General features: G+C 38.7%; 1 protein-coding gene across 1 annotated transcript in view; it reads left to right on the top strand.

Annotated features, from left to right (window-relative positions):
* Window positions 1-20858, top strand: part of ROS1 (ROS proto-oncogene 1 , receptor tyrosine kinase) — a 75131-nt gene that overhangs the window by 16451 nt on the left and 37822 nt on the right. The window contains 17 exon segments of the mRNA XM_009325691.1: window positions 9-453; window positions 1083-1295; window positions 2173-2283; window positions 2798-2979; window positions 3943-4134; window positions 9354-9454; window positions 11010-11224; window positions 11557-11735; window positions 12324-12486; window positions 13321-13583; window positions 14465-14528; window positions 15190-15392; window positions 16123-16334; window positions 16844-17130; window positions 18071-18247; window positions 20685-20854; window positions 20856-20858. The exon segment at window positions 20856-20858 is cut by the window's right edge and continues 51 nt beyond it. Of these exon segments, the coding sequence (XP_009323966.1) occupies window positions 9-453; window positions 1083-1295; window positions 2173-2283; window positions 2798-2979; window positions 3943-4134; window positions 9354-9454; window positions 11010-11224; window positions 11557-11735; window positions 12324-12486; window positions 13321-13583; window positions 14465-14528; window positions 15190-15392; window positions 16123-16334; window positions 16844-17130; window positions 18071-18247; window positions 20685-20854; window positions 20856-20858 (3180 nt within the window).

The following is a 20858-nucleotide window of genomic DNA, read 5'->3' on the forward strand; positions in this document are numbered from 1 at the left end:
GCACTGCCTCCACAGCTTCACCGGTAGTGAAATCCAGGGCGCTGAAAGACTTCATGATCAACTTCCAATCTAAGAGACTTATTTTCTTCAACACCACAGAACAGGCCTTTGTGTCAGGTTTTCTTGATGGTTCAGAATTTCACACACTGCGGTCACATGTGCCACTGAGTGACATGGAGAGCTTTGTTTATGAGGATAACACATTTACTGTCACAGATGGCCGGGCAGTTTTCCACGAGGAGGTCTCTCCAGTGGGGAGTTCTAGTTTCAATGAGTATGTTGTGGATTGCAATCTGGCATATCCAGAGTACTTTGGCTTTGGCAACTTGCTTTTCTATGGGGCATCAACTCAGCCTTTTCCTTTACCAACTCCTCCTCGGCTTGTCACGGTGCTATTTGGATTGGACCAAGCTGTGATCAACTGGAGACCACCTGAACACGCTATTGGAACCAGTAAGTTCAGCTGTTTCTTCCTGAAAGTCCACTTCTTTTCTTTCTAGAGGAATAACTTCCTGGTTTCCCTTTTCCTGATGCTGGGCTTTGGTGACTTCAATAGCTGATTCTGCTGGAAGATGTGGAATTACCTCAGTTTGGAAAAGTTTAACCCAAGATTTGCCAGTAAAATAGCTAAATTGTCTGGCTAAATTAATACAAATTTATATTGGTAATTCATTTGTCATCTACAAGGGATTTTAAGCAAGGCTCCATCTTAAGTATGGTATAGACTAGCAGTAACGTTGGTTGCTGATATCACACAGAAAATGCATGCCAGATATGTAATGACTTTTGATCAGTGACTGTGCTATCGCCTCTATCCCCTGTGCATGTGTCTTTGAACAGCAGGAAATTACCTGATTGGGGAAAATTTTGGTTCTTCCAACTTCATTCTTCATGGGGGATTGAACCACTACTCTTGGTCGGTCCCAGAGTCGGAGAGCGTAAATTTTTAATTTATCCCTTTCCTAATTCCCCTGATACTGGCATTTTTGAAAGGAGTCTCCAACATACAGTTTTCTCAAAGAACGCGTATCATCTTTTGCAGCCGTCTACTCTGTAATAACATGATTGTTTGTGTCTCACAGGTCTATCTGCTTGGCAGAACTGGACCTATGATGTGAAAGTGTCATCTCAGCATCCATCTGAGGAGGAATGGGTTGTCTCAAACATTAATGACACTAGGTTTACGGTGAAGGAGCTGGCCAGCTTCACAGCATATGAAGTGTCAGTCAGAGCCGTGTCTCCTGCTGGTGAAGGGCCGTGGTCAGAGTCGTTTAGAGGCACAACTTTAGAAGAAGGTGAGAAATGCTTTGTCACCCAGGAGAAATGAAGAATGAGTTATGCATACAGTTTTCCAGCTGATGAGGCCCAGGCTTTGGGCAAAGGCTGCAAAATGAGGGGCACAAAAAGAATTGTCTTAGAAACATTAAAGAATACAGAATAAGTAAATTTGACTTAGTTAAAGTAATAAGATTCTCAAGCTAAAATAATAGTATTATATATTATGTATTTATTGTCACTACTTATATACATTTTTCTAATGCAAATACACTTTCAAACACATTATTTTATACACTATGAAATGAACAGGTATGAGAGGTGTTATTCCTTTCCTGTGCTCTGTAAAGCACTTTCTATGATGAAGTGGTTTGAGCCGTGCCTTGGGGGTTAATGACAGTTTATGGGAAAGTGCAGGCTCACTAAAAGCTGAAAATCCTTGGTTTGAGCATAGATAATGGGGGAAATGGATGTGCACACAATGTCCGAGATTTGTAGATATTTTGGGATGGTTTTTGAAACCTAGTTCACCCATAATAACCTATGTCTGAGGGGAAAATAGCTTTCAACTTAAGGCACTGGACTGGCACTTGAGATTAAGGGTGACTTTTGCCTGACTTTGGTAAGGCTGGGTCCAAACCCACAGTGGTTTTTAAGCATCTAATAGGGTTCCAAATTGCCTTATTGTTCTGGATCTAAACCTGCCCTGAATCTCTGAGTTTCTCAAATTATGATAGTTTCATGCCTTTCTTCTTTGTCCATTATTCCTTAGGGCAGGGGCAGTTTTAGCTGTGCTTCTGTAACTTTCCAGAAACAGGAACCCCTGCTATTGAAATACAAATATTATACATCAATTGCTTGTTGGTGTGCACAACTGCAGTTTTCTTTCTTTATCAGCTGAAGAAGAACCATATGTGTTGGCAGTGGGGACTGAAGGGCTCTGGAAGCAGCGGTTGGATAGCTATGGGCCAGGAGAACTCCTCTATCCTCATATAAGAAATATTTCAGGTAAATACTCAACAAACTGCATGCTACTGCTACAGACTTGTTGGCATTTATTAACTCTCCATAAATTTAATCAACAGAACTGAAAGACAAGAGCTTTCATTGCAGCAGTCTAGACTTGAATGCAGTGCAGCGAAGCAGTTTCACTGAGCCAAGCCTTTGTGTCCATCCTCTTCCTTCTGTTTTATGGAACAAATTAATCCTTAGTGAAGCCCTACTGACATCACCACAGTTACAGCAGAGCTAAAATGAACTCTCTGAACTAAATAGTTCTGCCTCCAGCGTCCCAATATATGTCATACATTTATAATCATCAGGGCTATATATGTACTATATATGTACATTGTATTCTTATAAGGAAGTATCTATCTTCATGTTAACTGAGCCTAACTGTTCGTTTGTACTGATTTTTAAAAAACTGAAGTATCTGGCTACTTTTTATTCTTTAAAAAAAAAATGTTTGTTTGTTTTTTTATGTGTTTGTGAAATGCTTAATATCTTCTCTTTTTTCTTCAAGACCTTGACTGGTATAATGACACTCTTTATTGGATTAATTCCATGGGGGAAGTTCAGATCTGGTCATTGAACAAAAGACAGGGTACCACTGAGAAAACTTACGTATCTGACATCAGAAATGCAAGGATGTTGGCCTTTGATTGGTTGAGCCAATGCTTGTACTGGGCTGGCAAAGCAAATACAGTAAGTATAGTTGCACTTCTTAAAAGGAAAAAAAACCCTAAAGCCAACAAGAAAGACTGTAAAACAGTATTTGGGAAAATAATCCTTACTTCTTGCAACTTGAGATGCGTTTGGACCTTTGCTATTACAGTGTAGAACAAGGAGGCCTTTCTTCCCTTGTGTGATTTTCCAGAGTTATACAAAAGTTTGGGATAAAATGTTCACTAATATTCACTAATGCAGGATACTGAATTCCAGGTGCAAAACAGGCAAATCAAACATGCTATCAACAGTTTTGTTGAATTCAACATTGTAAAAATAAATGAAGATAGTGAAAATGGAGGTTGCCAAGTTGATCTCAGCTAAGAAGTAGATGGACTTTATTTTAATTAAATTTGACATGATTTGTTTACACAGAGATTTTAATGATTGACCTCTGTACTGTGATATTTTGCAGATCACTGCAGATAAAAAAATAATTACAATTGCCCTTTGTACACTCTCATATCAGGAACATTGACATGTGAATTATTTAAAAGGTATCTGACTTCAACATTGCAGTGCTAATTTATGCAGTGCTGTCAAATTATGCCTTTCATTTATTGTAACTGCAAATTCAGAAGCTGTTTTAAAAACTGGAGCTAGGAGGCCAGATTTCACACTTCCTTGCACCCTCATTTACACTTGTGAATAGTGAATATGAAGTGGGTGAGAAACTCTGTCAGACAGAAGGCTGCCAAAACTGGGAAAGCCAAGAGGAAGAGGTATTTCATCTTTTTCTTTTGTCACTTTCTGGCAAACATTAGCTAATAATTTTGCCTTATTCTTCATCCTTATACTTTGAATGCAAAAGGTTTATGCTTTAAAAACCTAAGGCTTGCATAAGCTTCTGATAAACAGCTGTGGAAAAGTCACTTACGTATACTCAATTGATCATGGCTGGTGATTTAGGTGTGATACTAAAAGCAATTCTTTTGTTCCTAGATCTACAGAAAATCACTGGTGGGAGGCCATATGGATGTTGTGGCTCATGTTGTATTCCTAGTGAAGGATCTAGTCGTGGATTCGGTAAATGGCTATTTGTACTGGGCCACACTGTATTCAGTGGAGAGCGCAAGACTGAATGGAGAGGAGTATCTTATATTACAAGAGCAGCTACAGTTTTCTGGTAAACAGGTGACTGATTTTTTTTTTTTTTTGGGGGGGTGGGTGTGGGTGGGTGTTCTAGTGATTAGATCTCTAGACTATAGTCAGTGTTCATCATGTGTTATGACCAGAAGAATAATATGCCTTTCTTGCAATATTGTTATATCATTTTAAGAACAGGGTGAGAATTAAATCATGTAATAGCTGTACCAAAACTTTTGCCCATAATTCTAAAGTCATACCCTTGTAACAAAATGTGACGTTAAAGATGTCCTTATGGTTGTAATGCTGCTCCTTCCCATATATGAAAGGTACTCGCTTTCCCCAAATGACTTAAGTCTAATGGTCAGTTCTGGCTTTCCCATCAAAATATGGAGCCAGAGCTCCATAGCATATGCCTCCTTTGTGGTGTTCCCCAGCTCGCAGGTCCTGACAGGGTCAGTTTTGGGGCTAGATGCTTGCCAGGGACACTGGAGTTGCACTTCAGGCTGCAGAGGTGCTGCTGCAGAGACAGGCTTTGCCTGTGCTGATGAGAGAGGGGGCCCAGCGGCTGGTGCAATACTTGCGCTCAGTGCAGCTGGCCCCTGTCACAGCCTGGCACAGCTTGTTGCTGCTTCTGCTGCCGCAGCACTGGTGAGGGTGCCAGATCTGCCCCTGATGGTCCCCATCCTGCCTGATCCTGTCCCTCATGTGGTGGCAAGAACAGCAAGTCCTGTGCTTTGGGAATCTTTGAGGCTTTCCATCCCCAACTTGCTCCTTGCCTTCCCCATCTTCTCTTTCTCCCTTGCCCGAGTCAGATGCAGGCCTGGCCCCAGCTTGGCCCCTCTTACTTTGCTCCAGGCTACTGGGGGGCTCCAGAAGGCTGAAAAGAGTCTGCTGCAGAGCAGAGCAGCTCCTCAGAGAGAAGGAAAGGGGCTTCTTGCAAGAGCAAATAAATATAGTGGATGGTATAGGGGGAAAAAAGGGATGGTGGGTTGTTGTTTTGGTTGTGTTAGGGTGGACAATGGGTCCCATGCAGGGATAGGCTGGTAGAAGGGAAATACAGATGCCATTCCCACCTATAGCTCACCAAAGCCCCTGCAATATGTGGGAGCCTATTAACTCTTGTTCCCTACCTTGAGGCTTTTTGATGTGCTGTGAGGTCCTCACAGACAAACTCTGTATCTCTGCTGACCTCTCCCATGCCTTTCTTCTCCACGCGCTCCTCTCTGATGTCCTATCAAGTCTCTTAAGGCTTTGCTTCACTGCTGGCTCCTCGTAGATCATTGTGGCCTTCACCAACCCCATCCTGCCTCTGCCACCATGTGGGATTTACCATATCAGGGACTTGTTCTCATTCTTGCTAGGTGGGATTCAGTGTTGCCTATGCAGCGAAGGAACTCTGAGTCTGAGTATTCATCTCATGAAAAGACCTGTGAGGGTCTCAGCAGCTGCATATGCCCTTCCCTTCCCTTCCCTTCCCTTCCCTTCCCTTCCCTTCCCTTCCCTTCCCTTCCCTTCCCTTCCCTTCCTTCCCTTCCCTTCCCTTCCCTTCCCTTCCCTTCCCTTCCCTTCCCTTCCCTTCCCCTTCCCCTTCCCTCCTCATGTAGCTGGGAGAAAAGTGATGGATGACCCAGTTCCCCGGCAAGAGAACCCCTTACTACCAGAACAGGGACTGGAGGACTCCAGGAGTCAGTGTGATTGGGAATGCAGAGCCAATGAACCTTTGAACATTTTCCAGGCTGTGTCCTGAGCAGGTCAGGCTGAGGGACCGTGCCATCTATTGCACTTCTTTTGCTCTATGGAGTCTCTCTCAAAGAAAAGCTGAATGCTCCTCAGCTCAAACCGTAGCCTGTGTGGAGTTTTACCCTCTGTCCCGAGTACTGGAGTGAGGCATAGGTTGACTGCCACAGAAGAGGTCAACTCAGATATATTATTTGCTACAACAGCTTTCTTTAAAACACAGCTCTTGCTAAAGAAGCCTTTGTTTTTATTCCATCTGTTGTACAATTTGTGCTCCCATTTTACCTGAAGCCAAGTTCTCTATTAAAGACCCTTTCTAAACTCTAGAGATCTATGTCTCTTGGTTAGCTTTGTATCATTCCCCAGAACATTTCAATCTCCTTTCCCAAAGAAAAAGAGGCTGGTGTTTGATTCTAAAAAAAGCCAGGCCTGGTTTAGTCTCTGAAAGGCAATTAACATTTGGAAAGGCCAGCTAATCTCACAGGTGTTTCTCACATTCATGAGGGTTTGGGAAGGAGAGGGAAAGCTGGTTCTGGTGTGGCACCTGCTATACTTGTAAACCTAAATACAGCAGAACTGAAAAACTTTTGTCACATGTAGAGAGAAATGTCTGTGCTGCAAAGGGTCACTATCTTCCAGTACTAGCCTCACACCTCTCTGTGGAAGCTGGCTGTGGACTGTCTGTGGACACCTCTCTCTGGACTGTCTTTATGGGAAGATATATGCTGTCCAAGCTCAACGGCACGCTTACAGTTATCACATATCTTCTGGGTGATCTGTTGCAAAGGACTGACAATTTGCAGTTTATTCTAAGCGGCGAACATCACCTTCCTTGCCCTACTCTTTTGATTCACTACCTGTTTCTCTGAATTGCCTCATGCTAACCTCAAATTTCTTGTTCTTGTTTTCAAGAACCTTGGCAGCAATAAGACTGCTTGTCTGCTCCTGTCATTTTTTTTCTGCACCTTTCTCTATGTCAGTGATACCAGCCTTCAACCATCCACTCATTCACACCTCCTACAAACAAACATCTCCTCTCCTGCTTCTCTGCTGCCCCTAATCTATGCATCAACTTCCTAAACTCAGCCTCCTGCTGTGATGCATACAGGAAAAAAGCCAAGTAAAAATGTCTAGATTGAGAAATGACCAGTTATAGCTGACAGGTGTTTGTTTATTAAGATAAAACCCAAAATAAACCCATGAGAAGAAAAGGGGCAGTACAACATTCTTTAATGGTGGAATTATCGAGCTGGTCATTATTGTCCCATATAAAGATGCAAATATATGTTTGCACAAGTACTAAATATATATCTTCCTTGCACAATGGAGTCCTTCATCCTGAAAAGAGTACCTCTTACCTCAATATTAAAACACAGATGTAGTAGTTAATTGTTGTTATCCAATAGTTAGGGCATATTCTCTACCTAACTGGTTCTTACTGGTATTTACTAGCTGTTTTTCTAATAAAGAATTGCTGTTCAGCTGGTCAGTACAGGATCCTCAGCAGTATATAACAGTATCTCCTTTTAGCTAGAAATCTGAGTGATAGGAATAGAAGAGACTACTATGGAGGTGACAGGTTTCCTACACAAATATGAAGGCAGAGCTTTGAATGTCTAGTTTCTTTGACAGGAACTAGATCCTTTTATGACAATTATTTTATTTTCCAATCAGTTGTTTAACTTAGCTGGTATGTATTGGCATAGCTTGATTGATTTTGGCAGAGCTATTCTGATTTATTCCAGGTTAGGATCTGGCACACAATTTCCAAAGCACTTAGTAAGATGTTTATACTGTACAATATGTCTGGGACAAAAGTAATTTATAGGGAAGCAGCAAAGTGCGTTATATGCAGGAGGGGCCAGGACCCTGTAGGTGTGGTCTCTTAATATTTCTAGTCAAGGGTATTTCAAGTAGCTAAGTTTATGTTGCGTCTTATGATGTTGAGTTACATTGCATGATTACAACTACATATCGTGTCCAGAGACTAATACCTCTCATGAAATAGAAAAAGTTTGTCTATTTTTGAAGCATAACAGAAGGGAGGTGTTAAATTACTGCCTAGCTCCTGAAGATGAATAGTACAAATATTTCTTTGCCTTTTATTTATAGGGATACAGGGATCAGGAGAAAGAAGATGGGCATGTCTATGGGAAAACGTGATAGTTGCAGAAAAAAAGTGGGGCAAAGAAAGAAGAGCCAAACATTTAAAAAATCAAGGTAGATCCAGGAAGATGAAATTTGGTGTAGAGCATGAGAGGGAGAATAGCTAAATGGGATAAAATATAACATGGTTGACTAAGTATGCACTCGGGCATATATATAGTGTGAGATATTTTTAACAGGAAAACCTACAGGAGCAGTCATTCAAACCTTGATTTTCTGACATACAATGTCAACAGAAATATGTCAAGAATGTGATTACATAAGGACCAACAGACAACTAAGTGATATGGCACTTGCTTTCCTGTCATCATCTTCTGCAGTTTATTAATGAAGAGTTAAAAAAAAAAAAAAGGCTGCTCCACTTACATCCATAATGGAAATTTAAGCTTATAAAAGAATAGCTACAACTAGTGTTTGGATGAGAAGTTTGAAAGCTGCTGTAAAACATGTTCAGAGAGGCCCCTAACAACTTGTAAGCTGTGCTAATGATATGACATAGACTGAACTTGATAACATTTAGCAGACTAATTTGTGGAAGCAAATTCTTTGTTATTCACAGAACAGATTATTAGATGTCTGATTTCTATTATTGTTGCATATGGTATTGAATCTGTTGTTTACTGCAAAAGCAAGAATTTTCAAAAGTTCTATTTTGAATATTAGATCCTATTAAAAAAACAAAAAATCTTGCTCCTAGTATAAATGATGATGAAATATTGAAGTAATGAACAGGAAGACTGTTTCATTCCCCCCCTCCCCTCTTTATTTAATAATAATTTATTTACCAAAATGTAAATATTTAAATTTCCTGTTTAACCAAATACATCAATAAAATTTTTGCATGTATTTTCCATAAAGAATGCAACACATTAAATATTGTATGCATAAAATCCAAGCATAGGAAAAAAATCAATGCACAGAAGACAAAGACAAAAGATCTGAAATACTCCTTTCAAAAGGTGATTCTGAATTTCAGACTGGATATCAACCACCTGTTTCAGACAAAGAATGTTAAAATACCAGAGGTGTTCTGGAAATTTTGATAGGTAGTTCCACTAATCACTTGATACACTATTGCCATCATATCTGAAGTACTCAGATACTCCAGGGATGAACACTGCGACAGGTGCTCATAAAATGCTATCTAGAAAACATCAGCTGCTATAAATAGGTGTCCACCAAGGACCTGATTATTTTCTAGTGCTACCTCTTTTTGTGTTAGAATAAACATTCATGGTAGTAATGCTATTTTTGCCAATAAGGAGCTACTCATGATGCATGAGTACAACAGTTATGCCTAAGGGCTTTTACCTCAGAAGTGAGGGTGTGTTCAAATTGCCATTTGGACTTTTTTTTCTTAGGTGGTTGGTTTAACTTTGGATCTCACCTATGGTTTTCTTTACTGGCTTGTGCAAGATAGTCTATGCCTAAACCTATACAAAGTTTCTCTTTGCAAAGAAGGGTAAGTAAATGTGTAGCAGAGGTAAGAAAGTCTGTATTTTCTAGTTTTTGTGATACTCTTTAAAAACAAATTTTGTCCAATGCTGGGCACACTAGTTACTAATTTAACAATAAACAAAAAGAAGAGCTAATGATCACAGCTAGCTGATGGCAAGCTATATGTTGAGATGGTTGTTAACAGGGTTTTTTTTACAGTGAAAGAAACACAGTATGGAAGCTCAACTGAACTGAGGTCAGCTCATCAATTTTTAGACTTAGCTTTAGGAAATAATCACCATTTATTGTCTATTTTATCTTGGCATTTACAACACTTGACAGTTTTCAAGTGCCTAGAGCTGTAACTTGTTCATCTTGCATGGAGCTTAGGACTTGAACTGACACCACTTTCTCACCTGAGTAATCAGTACTCAGCAGGCTTTCCTCTTGATTATCCTGAGCATTAAATGGCTGTATTATTCCTGAAAGGCAAAGTTTTAAAAAAAACAAACCACAAAACAAAACCATGCTTATGGGTCAACTCGAATATATAATAAGACCTTGAGAAAAATGGTAATTTGTTCTGTAAGTGCCAAGTGCATTATGAGCGGTAGCTCATGAAACTACGTTTTGGAGACTGCCATTTTTTTTCCCCCAAGCATCAGATTAAACTTCTTAAACTTAATTGAACAGTATCTGTACTTACACGTGCTCATAATGTTGCAGGTTAGCTTTGTGTGGAATCAGTTGAATTTTCTGACTGATTTTAGACTTGCTATGGTTAATGGCAAACATTTAAAGAATCAAAATACGTTGATTAGTTTTAGCTAGAACATGCAGCTCCATTGTGAACCAATTGGCAGCCATAAATCATTGTCACTGGCATGCCAGAATAGAGAGATTAGAAGTAATCCATCCTAATGGACCTGATGGCGTGTCAAAGCTTTTCCAAATTTGTTTTGGATAGCACGTGTCTAAGCTGAAAGACATTTCTGAGATGGCAAAATGATGCCTCTTATAACATATTTAATCTCTTACCCAGAAGATAAATTTGGACCAAAAAAGGCCTGTAAGTTTTGACATAGAAGTAACAACAGATTAAATCACCAGCGATCCCAGTGGAGGAAAATGTTAACAGAGTTTAATAAATAATGGAAGGTTATTGAGGAAACTAGCAGGCTCAAATTCATCTGGGGACCTGCTCTAATAAAGTAGAATGAATCTCATGCTGTGAAGTAGACTCCACTGTTTCAGTGGAATTGCTGAGAGAAGGTGGGCAGATTTTTCAAAATACTCAATTTTCTATATCCGTGCATCAGAATATTAAGCCATTTTATAATTGTTTTCTAATGAAATCAGAGGAATGAAGGCTTTTTTTTGCAGGTGCTCCTGCAATGTGCCATTCTGAAAAGTGTTCTGCTTTAGAGAACTTAAAGAAAAATTTTGAATTGTTTTCCTGCCTCCTACATGAGTACTAAGAATTTGAATGATGAGAAACATCGATGTGTCAAACATTGCATAAATCTTGTTCTGTCTACATGTGTGTTTTCAGTTTGCTAATTTCATACGTGTTTTCACAGTTGTGGTAATGCCGTCATCACAGAATTTGCAGCATGGAGTACTTCAGAAATATCTCAGGGTGCACTGGAATACTACAGTGGTCGTCTGTTCTGGATTAATAGTCTTCAGTTCATTACAACTCAGGAAGTCAATCAGAGCCTCAGCATTCCCTTCTCACAACCAGCAGAGTTTGCAGCCTTTACCCTTGTTCACACATCACTTAAACCTTTGCCAGGTACATTATTTTCTTTATCTAAACCCCTCAATAAAGGTATTCACTGTCAGCCTGTAATTCTTCATTCTTGAAATTCTTTAGTCATTTGACAAAAGATAAGAACAACAGCAGCTTATTAATAAATATATCAGGCTATACACGGATAATGTGCAATTATAAAAGCTGATGGGTATGGCTAAAAAGAATACATGGTGGTGTTATTCATTGTTTCTATCTAATGACAGCTTACAGGATTTTCCATAGTACTTTAGTGTTTTAAGTCAGGTTTGAAAAGTCTACCTATTGCTCGTATTCTTTAAATTATTGTTATTTCTTACTCTCTTTATGGACAGGAAATTTTTCTTTTACACCAAAAGTGATTCCAGATTCAGTGCCAGAGTCTTCCTTCAGGATTAAAGGAAATTCCTCAAGTTTTCACATCACTTGGAGTCCCTCCACAAATGTGGAATGGGGAACTGTCTTTTACCGCGTGGGATCAAAAGCTCTACAAGTGAGGATATTCATGCAATCCGTCCTTATTATCTACATGTATTACTGCATCTACTTGCTGATGTATCTATTTTTAAACAGAAATACAGTTTGTTTCTTCTCCAGCATTTACAGATCAGTCAAGCAACCAAACTGAACTGTAAATATAAAGCAAGCTGTCCTGTTTCTTGATCACTGAGGCCAGCCTGGGAGGAACACGGGCTTAGCAGTAGCTCTGGGCTAGCTGCTGGAGTGTGAAGTGCCAGGCAAGGAGCTCCCAGTGCTCAAAGATGTGTGAGAAAGCCTTTGACAGTAACTCAGAGACAGAAGTGTCCTCTGAGCTGCCAGTGGCACAGCCTTTGCCTGAATGTGAAATCTAGCCTTGATCCACACTTAATTTTAGCACATTTGGCAAGCTTTACTTTAAATTCAAAGGGCAGATTGCTAACAGATTTATACGCGTCGCTATAGTGCCACAGGAGTTGGTGAAACAACGATCACTCACAGGAAGAGAAGCTCTGTCTTGATTTAGTTGACCATCTTGGTGAGGAGAATTTTGGAAAACTGAAGGCCTTTCTGAGAGGGAAAAAAATGTTTTGTTTTATTTTATTCTGTTTTATTTCATTCACAGTCTTTGGAGAGTGAACGGTGCCTCCATCCCCATAACCTGACAGTGCCATCCTACCAAGTTGATCGGCTGGAACCATTTACACTCTTTGATTTTACTGTCACTCCATATACATACTGGGGCAAGGCACCAGCAACATCTGTATCCCTTCGAGCCCCTGAAGGAGGTACTAGAATTTTAAACCCCATTCCTCACCTGTAACAGGTACTGGGACCAGGTCTATGTCAGCAAGTGAAACCCTGGAGAGGAATGAGCAGCTTTCAGGGCTAGTCAGCTGTCGGCAGAGTTGCAAGGACATGTTCCTGAGTATCTTCGGCAATTATCTATTGCACACATAAATGCACACAATTGCAGTAATAGAATTTGGAACAGAAAGCGCATGACAATATATCCACCACATGCCTATGACTATGAGCAAGAAAGAGAAATTGAGATCCATTACAATGACCATCAAAGGCTGCATGTAATATCTTAACCATTTATTAATTTTTTAATAAATCTTATGCACTTTTTACTTTTGACTTCAGTGCTTATTTTTGCTCTCATGCAGGCCAAAGTTAAGTCAGCTAAAATATAGTGTTGAGTGACTGGAGCACTGAGAAAGCTTATGAGCCGCAGTAGATTTTGAAGTGGATAGGGGAGGGGATTGAGTATGCTCTATGTTGTGAAAATTCTTGCAGCTCCATTGTTACCTACAGGACTCGGATAAATAGATATGTCTCAATCTGAGTGCAGGAGTGCATTTGTCTCTGTTTATACAGCTCTTTTTTTGCTACGCAAATTAAAATCAGATACCTACACATCAATGAAAAACAGAAAGGAATTACCATGAAGTTTTAGATATTCTTCTGTAATTTACACCTCACCAATTGCTATCTGTCTCTGTCAGCATTGGGCTTGTAAAGTTCAGGCTCAAAACTAAAAGAGTTAATCACGATGTAGAGTTTGTGATTTAATAGGAGTACTTTGCTCTGTGTTTTTTATGTTTTTCTTTTTACAGTTCCTTCAGCCCCTACAAACCCTAGAGTATATGTGTTACAAAATAAGCTACATGAAAGTAATAAGAAAGTCCTTGTGGAGTTCAGGTGGGACAGACCTGAAAGGGACAATGGAGTATTAACGCAGTTCAGGGTTTACTATCAACTATTGAGTCAGAGTGGCACTGCTGACACTTTCACAGAGTGGAACGCGAGCAACGTTGAACCCACCCTGATGCTCTTTTCTCTCAGGGATGTGCTTCCCAGCCTCACAGTAAGGTTTCAGGTATGAAAAATTACTGAGCTTATCTCATGCTAGACAGTAGATGTTATCAGTGCAGCCTGATGTTTTTGCCTAGGAGATGGTATTGGGCTTGGGGCAAGAACTTGTGGTTTCTGCTTGTGGAACTGCTGATTCACTGACTCACCTTTGGATACCTGGCTTAACCTTTCTACGTATTGTATTGTTCACTAAATAAGGTGAAAAACAATGCTGCGATATTATACAGGTTTGGTAAAGCCCAAAAGAAACTTTTCCAGAGGTCTCCTAAAGCCATTGCTAAAAGCTGCAAGTTAAACACAGATTTGACTGAGCTGGTGGAGGGTGACTGTCCATTAAAACAGAGCTACAGATCAAGAGAAGTTCCACTGCTGGAGAAATGCAAGGACTCTCATGGCTTGCATAAAAAGAGACTTCTATATTAAAACTTGTCAAGAGGTCATGTTTTCATTGTGATAAAAGGTTTGGAACACACAGAACGTGTGCTTGAAATAAAAGTTAAAAGCACGAGAGCACGTAATAGACCAGGTACTGATGGGGGAGAACACCATGTTGGTTGCAACATCAACCAACAGTAGGAATTGCTCCAGCCTGGGGAAGGAGACAAGACTGTCTGGTGTCCTTTGAGCTCTAATTGAAAGATGCAGCATGAATTGTCACTCTCTGGGCCATTGCTTAAAATTCTCTTCGTACCCATAGTCCAACCCTGAATGTAGCCTTTGAAATGACCAGCTCAGCCTTAGGTTAAACAGAGCACATGTATATGTTCCTAGCTGAGCAGCCAGGGGATCTGGTTCTGTTTTTGTCATTAACTATGACTCTACAGGCTCTCAAATGCAATCCTTTATGCTGCTACTTAACATATGTAACAATCTCCTGTCCCACAGGTGCAAGCCTTCACCTCTGTGGGTCCAGGACCTTTGTCTGAAATAGCAGAGAGGAATTCATCAGGTATGGATGACTTAGATGCCGTCTCATGGTTTGTGTGTAATAGCTGGTGAAATCAACAGTACAGGAATTTGGTAATCTGATAAATAGCCTCTGACACTTTGTGTGACATTTGTGGCACCCTACAGTAGACACCACAGAGGAAATAGTTACAGCTTCTGACGTGAAATGATCAATACATTTCTCATCTTTAGCTTAAATTTCAGGAATTTCAAACCTTTCCTCAAAACTATCTTAAATTAACTTTTCTAGGCAACCCCAGGGTAGGATGGAACAGCAGGTTTTGATCTGTAATCTGCATACTGCTAGAGATCATAGAATATTTCTAATTGGGCTGTGAAAGGTAACCAGGAGAGTAAGAGATCTACTAGGGATCATAGGCTATTTCTAGTTGGGCTGTTAAAGGTAATTAAGTGAGCAAATCTGTTTTTACTAGGCTTAAATTTGTTAGGTAAGCATCCACAATGCCATTGAAAAAATCTTAGGAGTTTACATGTGATGACAAGAAGGCATCTCATTATTTTATTTATTTGCTGTGACATATGACAAAATATAATTTGGGCAGGACCATCATTTATTTTTATCTTGTACTTGCTTTCGTTATGAATGACTGCTATTGTCTAGAATGTTTTTTGTAAATTCTGTTGTGCCCTTTTCCTTCCAGATCTTTTCCCTGTCCCAACTCTTATAACTGTTTCTGCCAACAAGTTGTTTCTTACTGACATAGACAATAATCACACCATATGGGAACTTTCAGCAAAGACAAATGTAAAGGACATCTGTTATACTGCTAATGATGACAAAGCGTACTATATCATAGAAGATGCTGTTTTTCTTCTGAATATTCAGACTACTTCAAAGTTTCAGGTATTCCTTTGTTCATTCACTTGCTTGAGAGAATCTAGGAAAATATGTGGCCATTATTGTCATTATTTTGGGGCTAATTATGTCAAAATTGCATATTTGGAACAGAAAAAAAGCAGCATGATGAACAAAGCACATTTAATGGCAAAATACAGCGGGGAAAACAGAACTGGAAAGACACAATTTTCTTAATGACTGTCAGTTCGTGTGAGATGTAATATGAAAGAGATTAGCTGGATAATTTTCCTTTCTAGCAGTACAATAAAAATATGTATAATATAATAAAATTTGGACTTCAATATTTTTGTCATCAATAGCTATTAGAATAGGCCAGAGTATGCCATTGGTAAAGTTGTCCTATTAAACATGTATGATTTTACTGACATCTGCTTTGTTGATAAGATATTTCAACAGAGATTTAATTTAAAATTCACACTATTAAATACAAGAAATTTATTTTTTGTATCAAATGTAATTTAATTTAATTTAATTTCATTCTAATTTCAAGAATATGGAAGCAACATGGAAACAACAATTGATATTTGTGAAACAACAGTTTTCATTTGTATAAAAATATTGGAATCTTTGTTCCATGGCATCTCTTTATATTTTGACTTCTACTGGTCAAGTAGAAATTGTTTTGGAAACAAATCTAATTTCATAATGTCCTAGCACCAGGTGGGAAAATTCTGCTCTCAAGCAGTTTTAGTAATGTTTTTATTTTTTTCTTAAGTTTTTCAAAGATTCTTATCTGCGCAAAGCCACAGCCATCACAGTTGACTGGATTGCAAGACATCTCTTTGTTGCCCTGAAAACATCATGGAATGAAACCCAAATATTTGTTATTGATCTTGAGCACAAGATAAAATCTCTAAAAGCCTTGAACATGCCGTTGGGTGAAAGTAATTCAACTGTATCATCTCTGTTGTCATATCCTTTCTTAAGGTAAGGCATATATTACTAATAACTTTTTAAAGCATATTTTAAACATGATTTTAATGAAATCATCAACAGTTAAAGACCAAAAAGGACTTTTTATAGTATATGAGTCTTTTGCATTGTGTAAATCTCAGAAATTTCTGGATTAGTTCTACTTTTATACTGCTAGTTGAGCTCAGACATATCTAATTTCAAAAAAATATCTGTGTTTGAGTAAAGATTTCAAATAATACTTAAATATTTATAGGTTCTTCTATTTAAGTGATGCAAATGAAAGTCAGCAGCAGACAACAATTTTTTACAGTAACCATTTTATCCAGAATAGTCAGTTATTGTGACCTTCCATTCAAAAATATCCTTTAAACACCTGGAATCACTCTGCAAGTATGCTGCTGTAGTTACCTTGTTTAAAATGTTTGGGAGGTTTGTGGCTGTAGTCACTTACAGGACTGCATTTAGGGCAGATTGCTCAGATTGAAGTTTTTCTACTGTAAGCAATGCATTTTATTTGATAGCCGCTTGTACTGGATGGAAGAACTTGGTTATGGCAGCCGCATGTTTTATTATGATATTCTGAATAACACCGTGCACCACATTTTGGGATACATATCAGCAGAAGAACAGATGAGGAACTACTGCACCTGTAACGTGGCAGAAGCAGAGCTAGGAAGACCTATGAGTATAGATGTGTCTGACTCCAAGAATCCCCAGCTGCTCTTTATCAGAGAAAGAGGTGAAATATGGGCCTCAGATGTGGATGGTTGCCACTGCTGGAGAATTGCCAAAATACCAAGTTTTCAAGGTCTGAGTGCTCTGTTTTGTTTCTAGGTAGTTTGTAATTCTTGCTGTCTCTTACCTCAAACAATATTCATTTCAGCAAAATAGCATTCATGAAGAACTTTCTTTATAAAATTGATTCATCTATAGGCAAGATGGACAAAATGTTTGTGTTCTATGTTTCTAGTTGTGTACCCTGTTGATACAAACTAGGAGAAAGAACGGTGTGAGGATATTTACTGATGCAAGTATGTATTCTGGTAAGATGTAAATCAAATGGAGACACTACAGCCCCAAATGCTACTTGTCAATAGATTTCACTTACAGTATTAACACATTATTTTGCTAGGGTTTCGTATTAGATACACTTATTACAGTTTAGCTCAATGAAAAGATACAATACCATCTTAAGTTATTCCTGAAAGTGGCATTGCAGACTTCAATATGTGGGGAGGGTACTTCATGCAGGTAGAGTCTTGTATGACAACTTATGTATGTTGCACTTCTTTTAATGATAACACTTAATCTTGGTTGCTCAGTTTTCAGCTCGATTCTGGAGGAGTGCTGGTAAAGCTGTTCTGTTACCAGAGAAGCTGTCTTAATTGTTCCTGGGAGATGGCAGAGCACTGTCGTTTTTCATCTTGGAAAAATTATGACAGTTTCTATAGATGACTCTTGCTCTGTGTTTTATTTCTGGTGTTTGTTAATTGAATTGCAGTTCTCATAATTATGGATAATAAAAAGCCTCCAAATCTACACTTGTAAACTGAAATAACAAAGTGTCTCAGCTTCATGAGACCTATTGGAAAATATCAGAGGTCTCTTTTCCAGGGGAAGTCTTTGGAGATATGGTATGACCAAGATACCCATATTGACTCACTGTGAATACAAGCACGCATCTGCTCTTGTACAATTGTCTGCTCAGGGTTTATTCTGAAGCTTAACTATACAATGTTTTCCTACAGGTAAGAAAATTGGCAGCTTGACTGTAGATGAGAAATTTATATACTGGAGCACTGAAACAAAAGAATACACTGAAATTTGGCTAACAAATAAAGAAAGCACAAGACACTTTCTTCAGAAGAGAGCAAATCATGAGCTGAAAATCTTAGCCTACAGCTCAGCAGTGCAATTGTATCCAGGTATAGGGGATTTGGGTTGTTTTGTAAATGTAACAAATTTATTTCAGAGCATGTATTTGAGTGGCAGATCATGCTATGTGTATTTATGTAAAATATGATTTATGGATTCAGGTACCTTCTAGAGGGAAACTATTCATTATGCACATTTTTAAAAGGATGAATGTAAGGACTGGCCTTGTGTTGGATCACATGGAAGGTCATGATGATGAATATTGCCCGAGTTTCAAAGGCTCAGGATGTTAACGCCAAACCATGCTTTTTTTCAAAGTTGTGTCAAATCTGGAGATTTAGAAAATGTGGTGCACATTAAAGCACAGAAAAAGAGCAAACGTGTCCACAAAGTGTTGTAGCAAGATTTTGATAATGATCCCTGTTATGGTACAGATTTCTGGTTTTGTTCACAAGTATGCAAAGCTGAAAAAAATTGTCTGCCCTTCCAAAGACAGAGAGAGAAGAAATCTGCTTATTAAAATGATTTATAAAGAAGTACCTGAGAGGCAATTACAGCTTACATTATAGTAGACCCAGGCTTCACTTAGAACTTCTAGTATTTTAAACAAACCATTGTAGAATGATAATGAAAGAAATAAAAATTAATTTTAATAGAAAGTTAGGATTCACAGTACCTATACGGATTATCTTTGTAAATGCAGAGGTTTAGAACAATTACTAGCATGATGACTATATTCAAAATAATTCTTTAACTTCAGTTTAGCATAAAAATCTGACAAATATACAAGAGAATATTTTAACAAGATGGACTTCTTTGGTATAAAAGCATTTCACATTGTTTTGGGCAGCGAGTAGAGTTACTCCTGCCTGCAGCCGCTCTGACCAATGCCCAGGCTATTCTTACCAGCACTTTGGGCAAGTTTGTTCCCATGAGGTCTGTGTGGGCTTGGCATTGGTGCAGAAGCCTGGTTTGGCCCTGGTACAGAATGTACCGATCCCTGTCCCCAGGGATAGGGTTTCCTGCAAGAGCCCCAGGCTTAGCTGGTGCAGAAAGGGAATAACCGAATTTCAGTCCAAAGGGATTATTTCTACCCAGACATCCCCACAGAGCTCTTTTTATTTACATTGACTGCTGCAAATATATTTGGAGGAATACACAGTCTTGGCATTCGGCGGGGGAGGGCAATGCACAGAATTATTCACACAAGTTTAAGATAAAAGTAAATGAACTTACTAAAATAAGAAAAAAAATATTTTCTTCTCTTTCTCAATACTGAAAGCAAATGGTGTATATATGAAAAAGTGATGTTTGCAAAGACCAGCTGGTTGACTGACATGCTTTTTATTGCTTTAGTGATATGAGCAAGGAGTACTGCTAGAGTTTCCTTTCATTCTAACCTATTTAATTGCCATCCAGAGATGTGATGTCAGTTGATCATTTAACACATCAGAAGTACTCAGTGAAAATTATTGTCCTGTCACAGATTCTGTGAGAGAATGATTTCTCTTCAGGGTTAGGAGGAAGGGGACTGAATATGTAGTGAAGGATTTTCTTGTCAGGGTAAACACATTTCTATGGAACTGCCTGACAGAAACTTTAACTCTGAAAATGACTCAATTCTTTATTCCATCTGGGACTTTTCCCATGGGAGTTTTACTACTCTAGGTAACCATAAAATTGACAAAGACTCAAACTTACATTTATTTCTGACATTTATTTGAACAGAATCTGACTTTGGTAGGGGGTTGCTCATTTAGGAAGAAAAGATCTTGACAATGAGGTCAGTTCCTCTGGCCTAAGTGCAAACACTTGTCCTTGTACCATCTTCCCTATGCATGTGCCTTAATCTTTTTCTTCTTGGCAACAAGTCCATTTAATATATTTTATTTTTTTTTTTTTAAGTACATAAAGTGATGGGGGGTTTTCTTTTGTTATTTTTCGTTTACTGTCAGAGAGTAGTTTTCTATTGTTTTCTCCCTATAGACTCCTTTTATCCTTTCAAAATTTGTCTCCTCTTTCCCCGTTGTTACTATGAACTTTACATATGAAAAGCTATTTGAAAGAAAAGAGAGATAACATTTAATTGCTAGAGAAAGGTACTCTCTATTCTGCATATCTGTCTTTCTTGTGACAAGCAAGTTTGGACTCATCAGTGTGCACTGCCCTTGATAACACAGCAGCTACGATCTGGATTTCCAAGGTGTTCAGGTACTTAAAGAAGAACCTAAATTCTTCAGTAAATCAGTACCTTTAGTAAATCTGTATCTTATCAAAGATAAATGAGACTTTACTTTGATGACCATTATTTTTGTGTCCATGAAAGTAATCAAATAAAGTACATTCAGGTGGGATTTTTTTCTGTTTCTGTTTGTGAAAGCAGAGAGAATACTTTGTGGTTATGCTTTCTCATAGGAATGGTGGTAGAATCCCATGCAAGTTTGGATTGGTCCAGCAGTAATTAATTTTTTTTTAATGTCTTTCTAGATAAAAGATGCCTGATTCTATTGCCAGACACTGAGAAACCTACTATCCTTGATACAACAAACACCAGTTTTAAGATAAGCTTGCCATCTGTCACACCACAGCAGCTATGCCTCGGCATATCGCAGCCTACGCCTACATATCTGGTATTTCTCGGACAAATGACTAACAACAGCA

The sequence above is a fragment of the Pygoscelis adeliae genome, unplaced genomic scaffold (genome assembly GCF_000699105.1).
Source record: "Pygoscelis adeliae isolate BGI_AS28 unplaced genomic scaffold, ASM69910v1 Scaffold54, whole genome shotgun sequence".
Lineage (NCBI taxonomy): Eukaryota > Metazoa > Chordata > Aves > Sphenisciformes > Spheniscidae > Pygoscelis > Pygoscelis adeliae.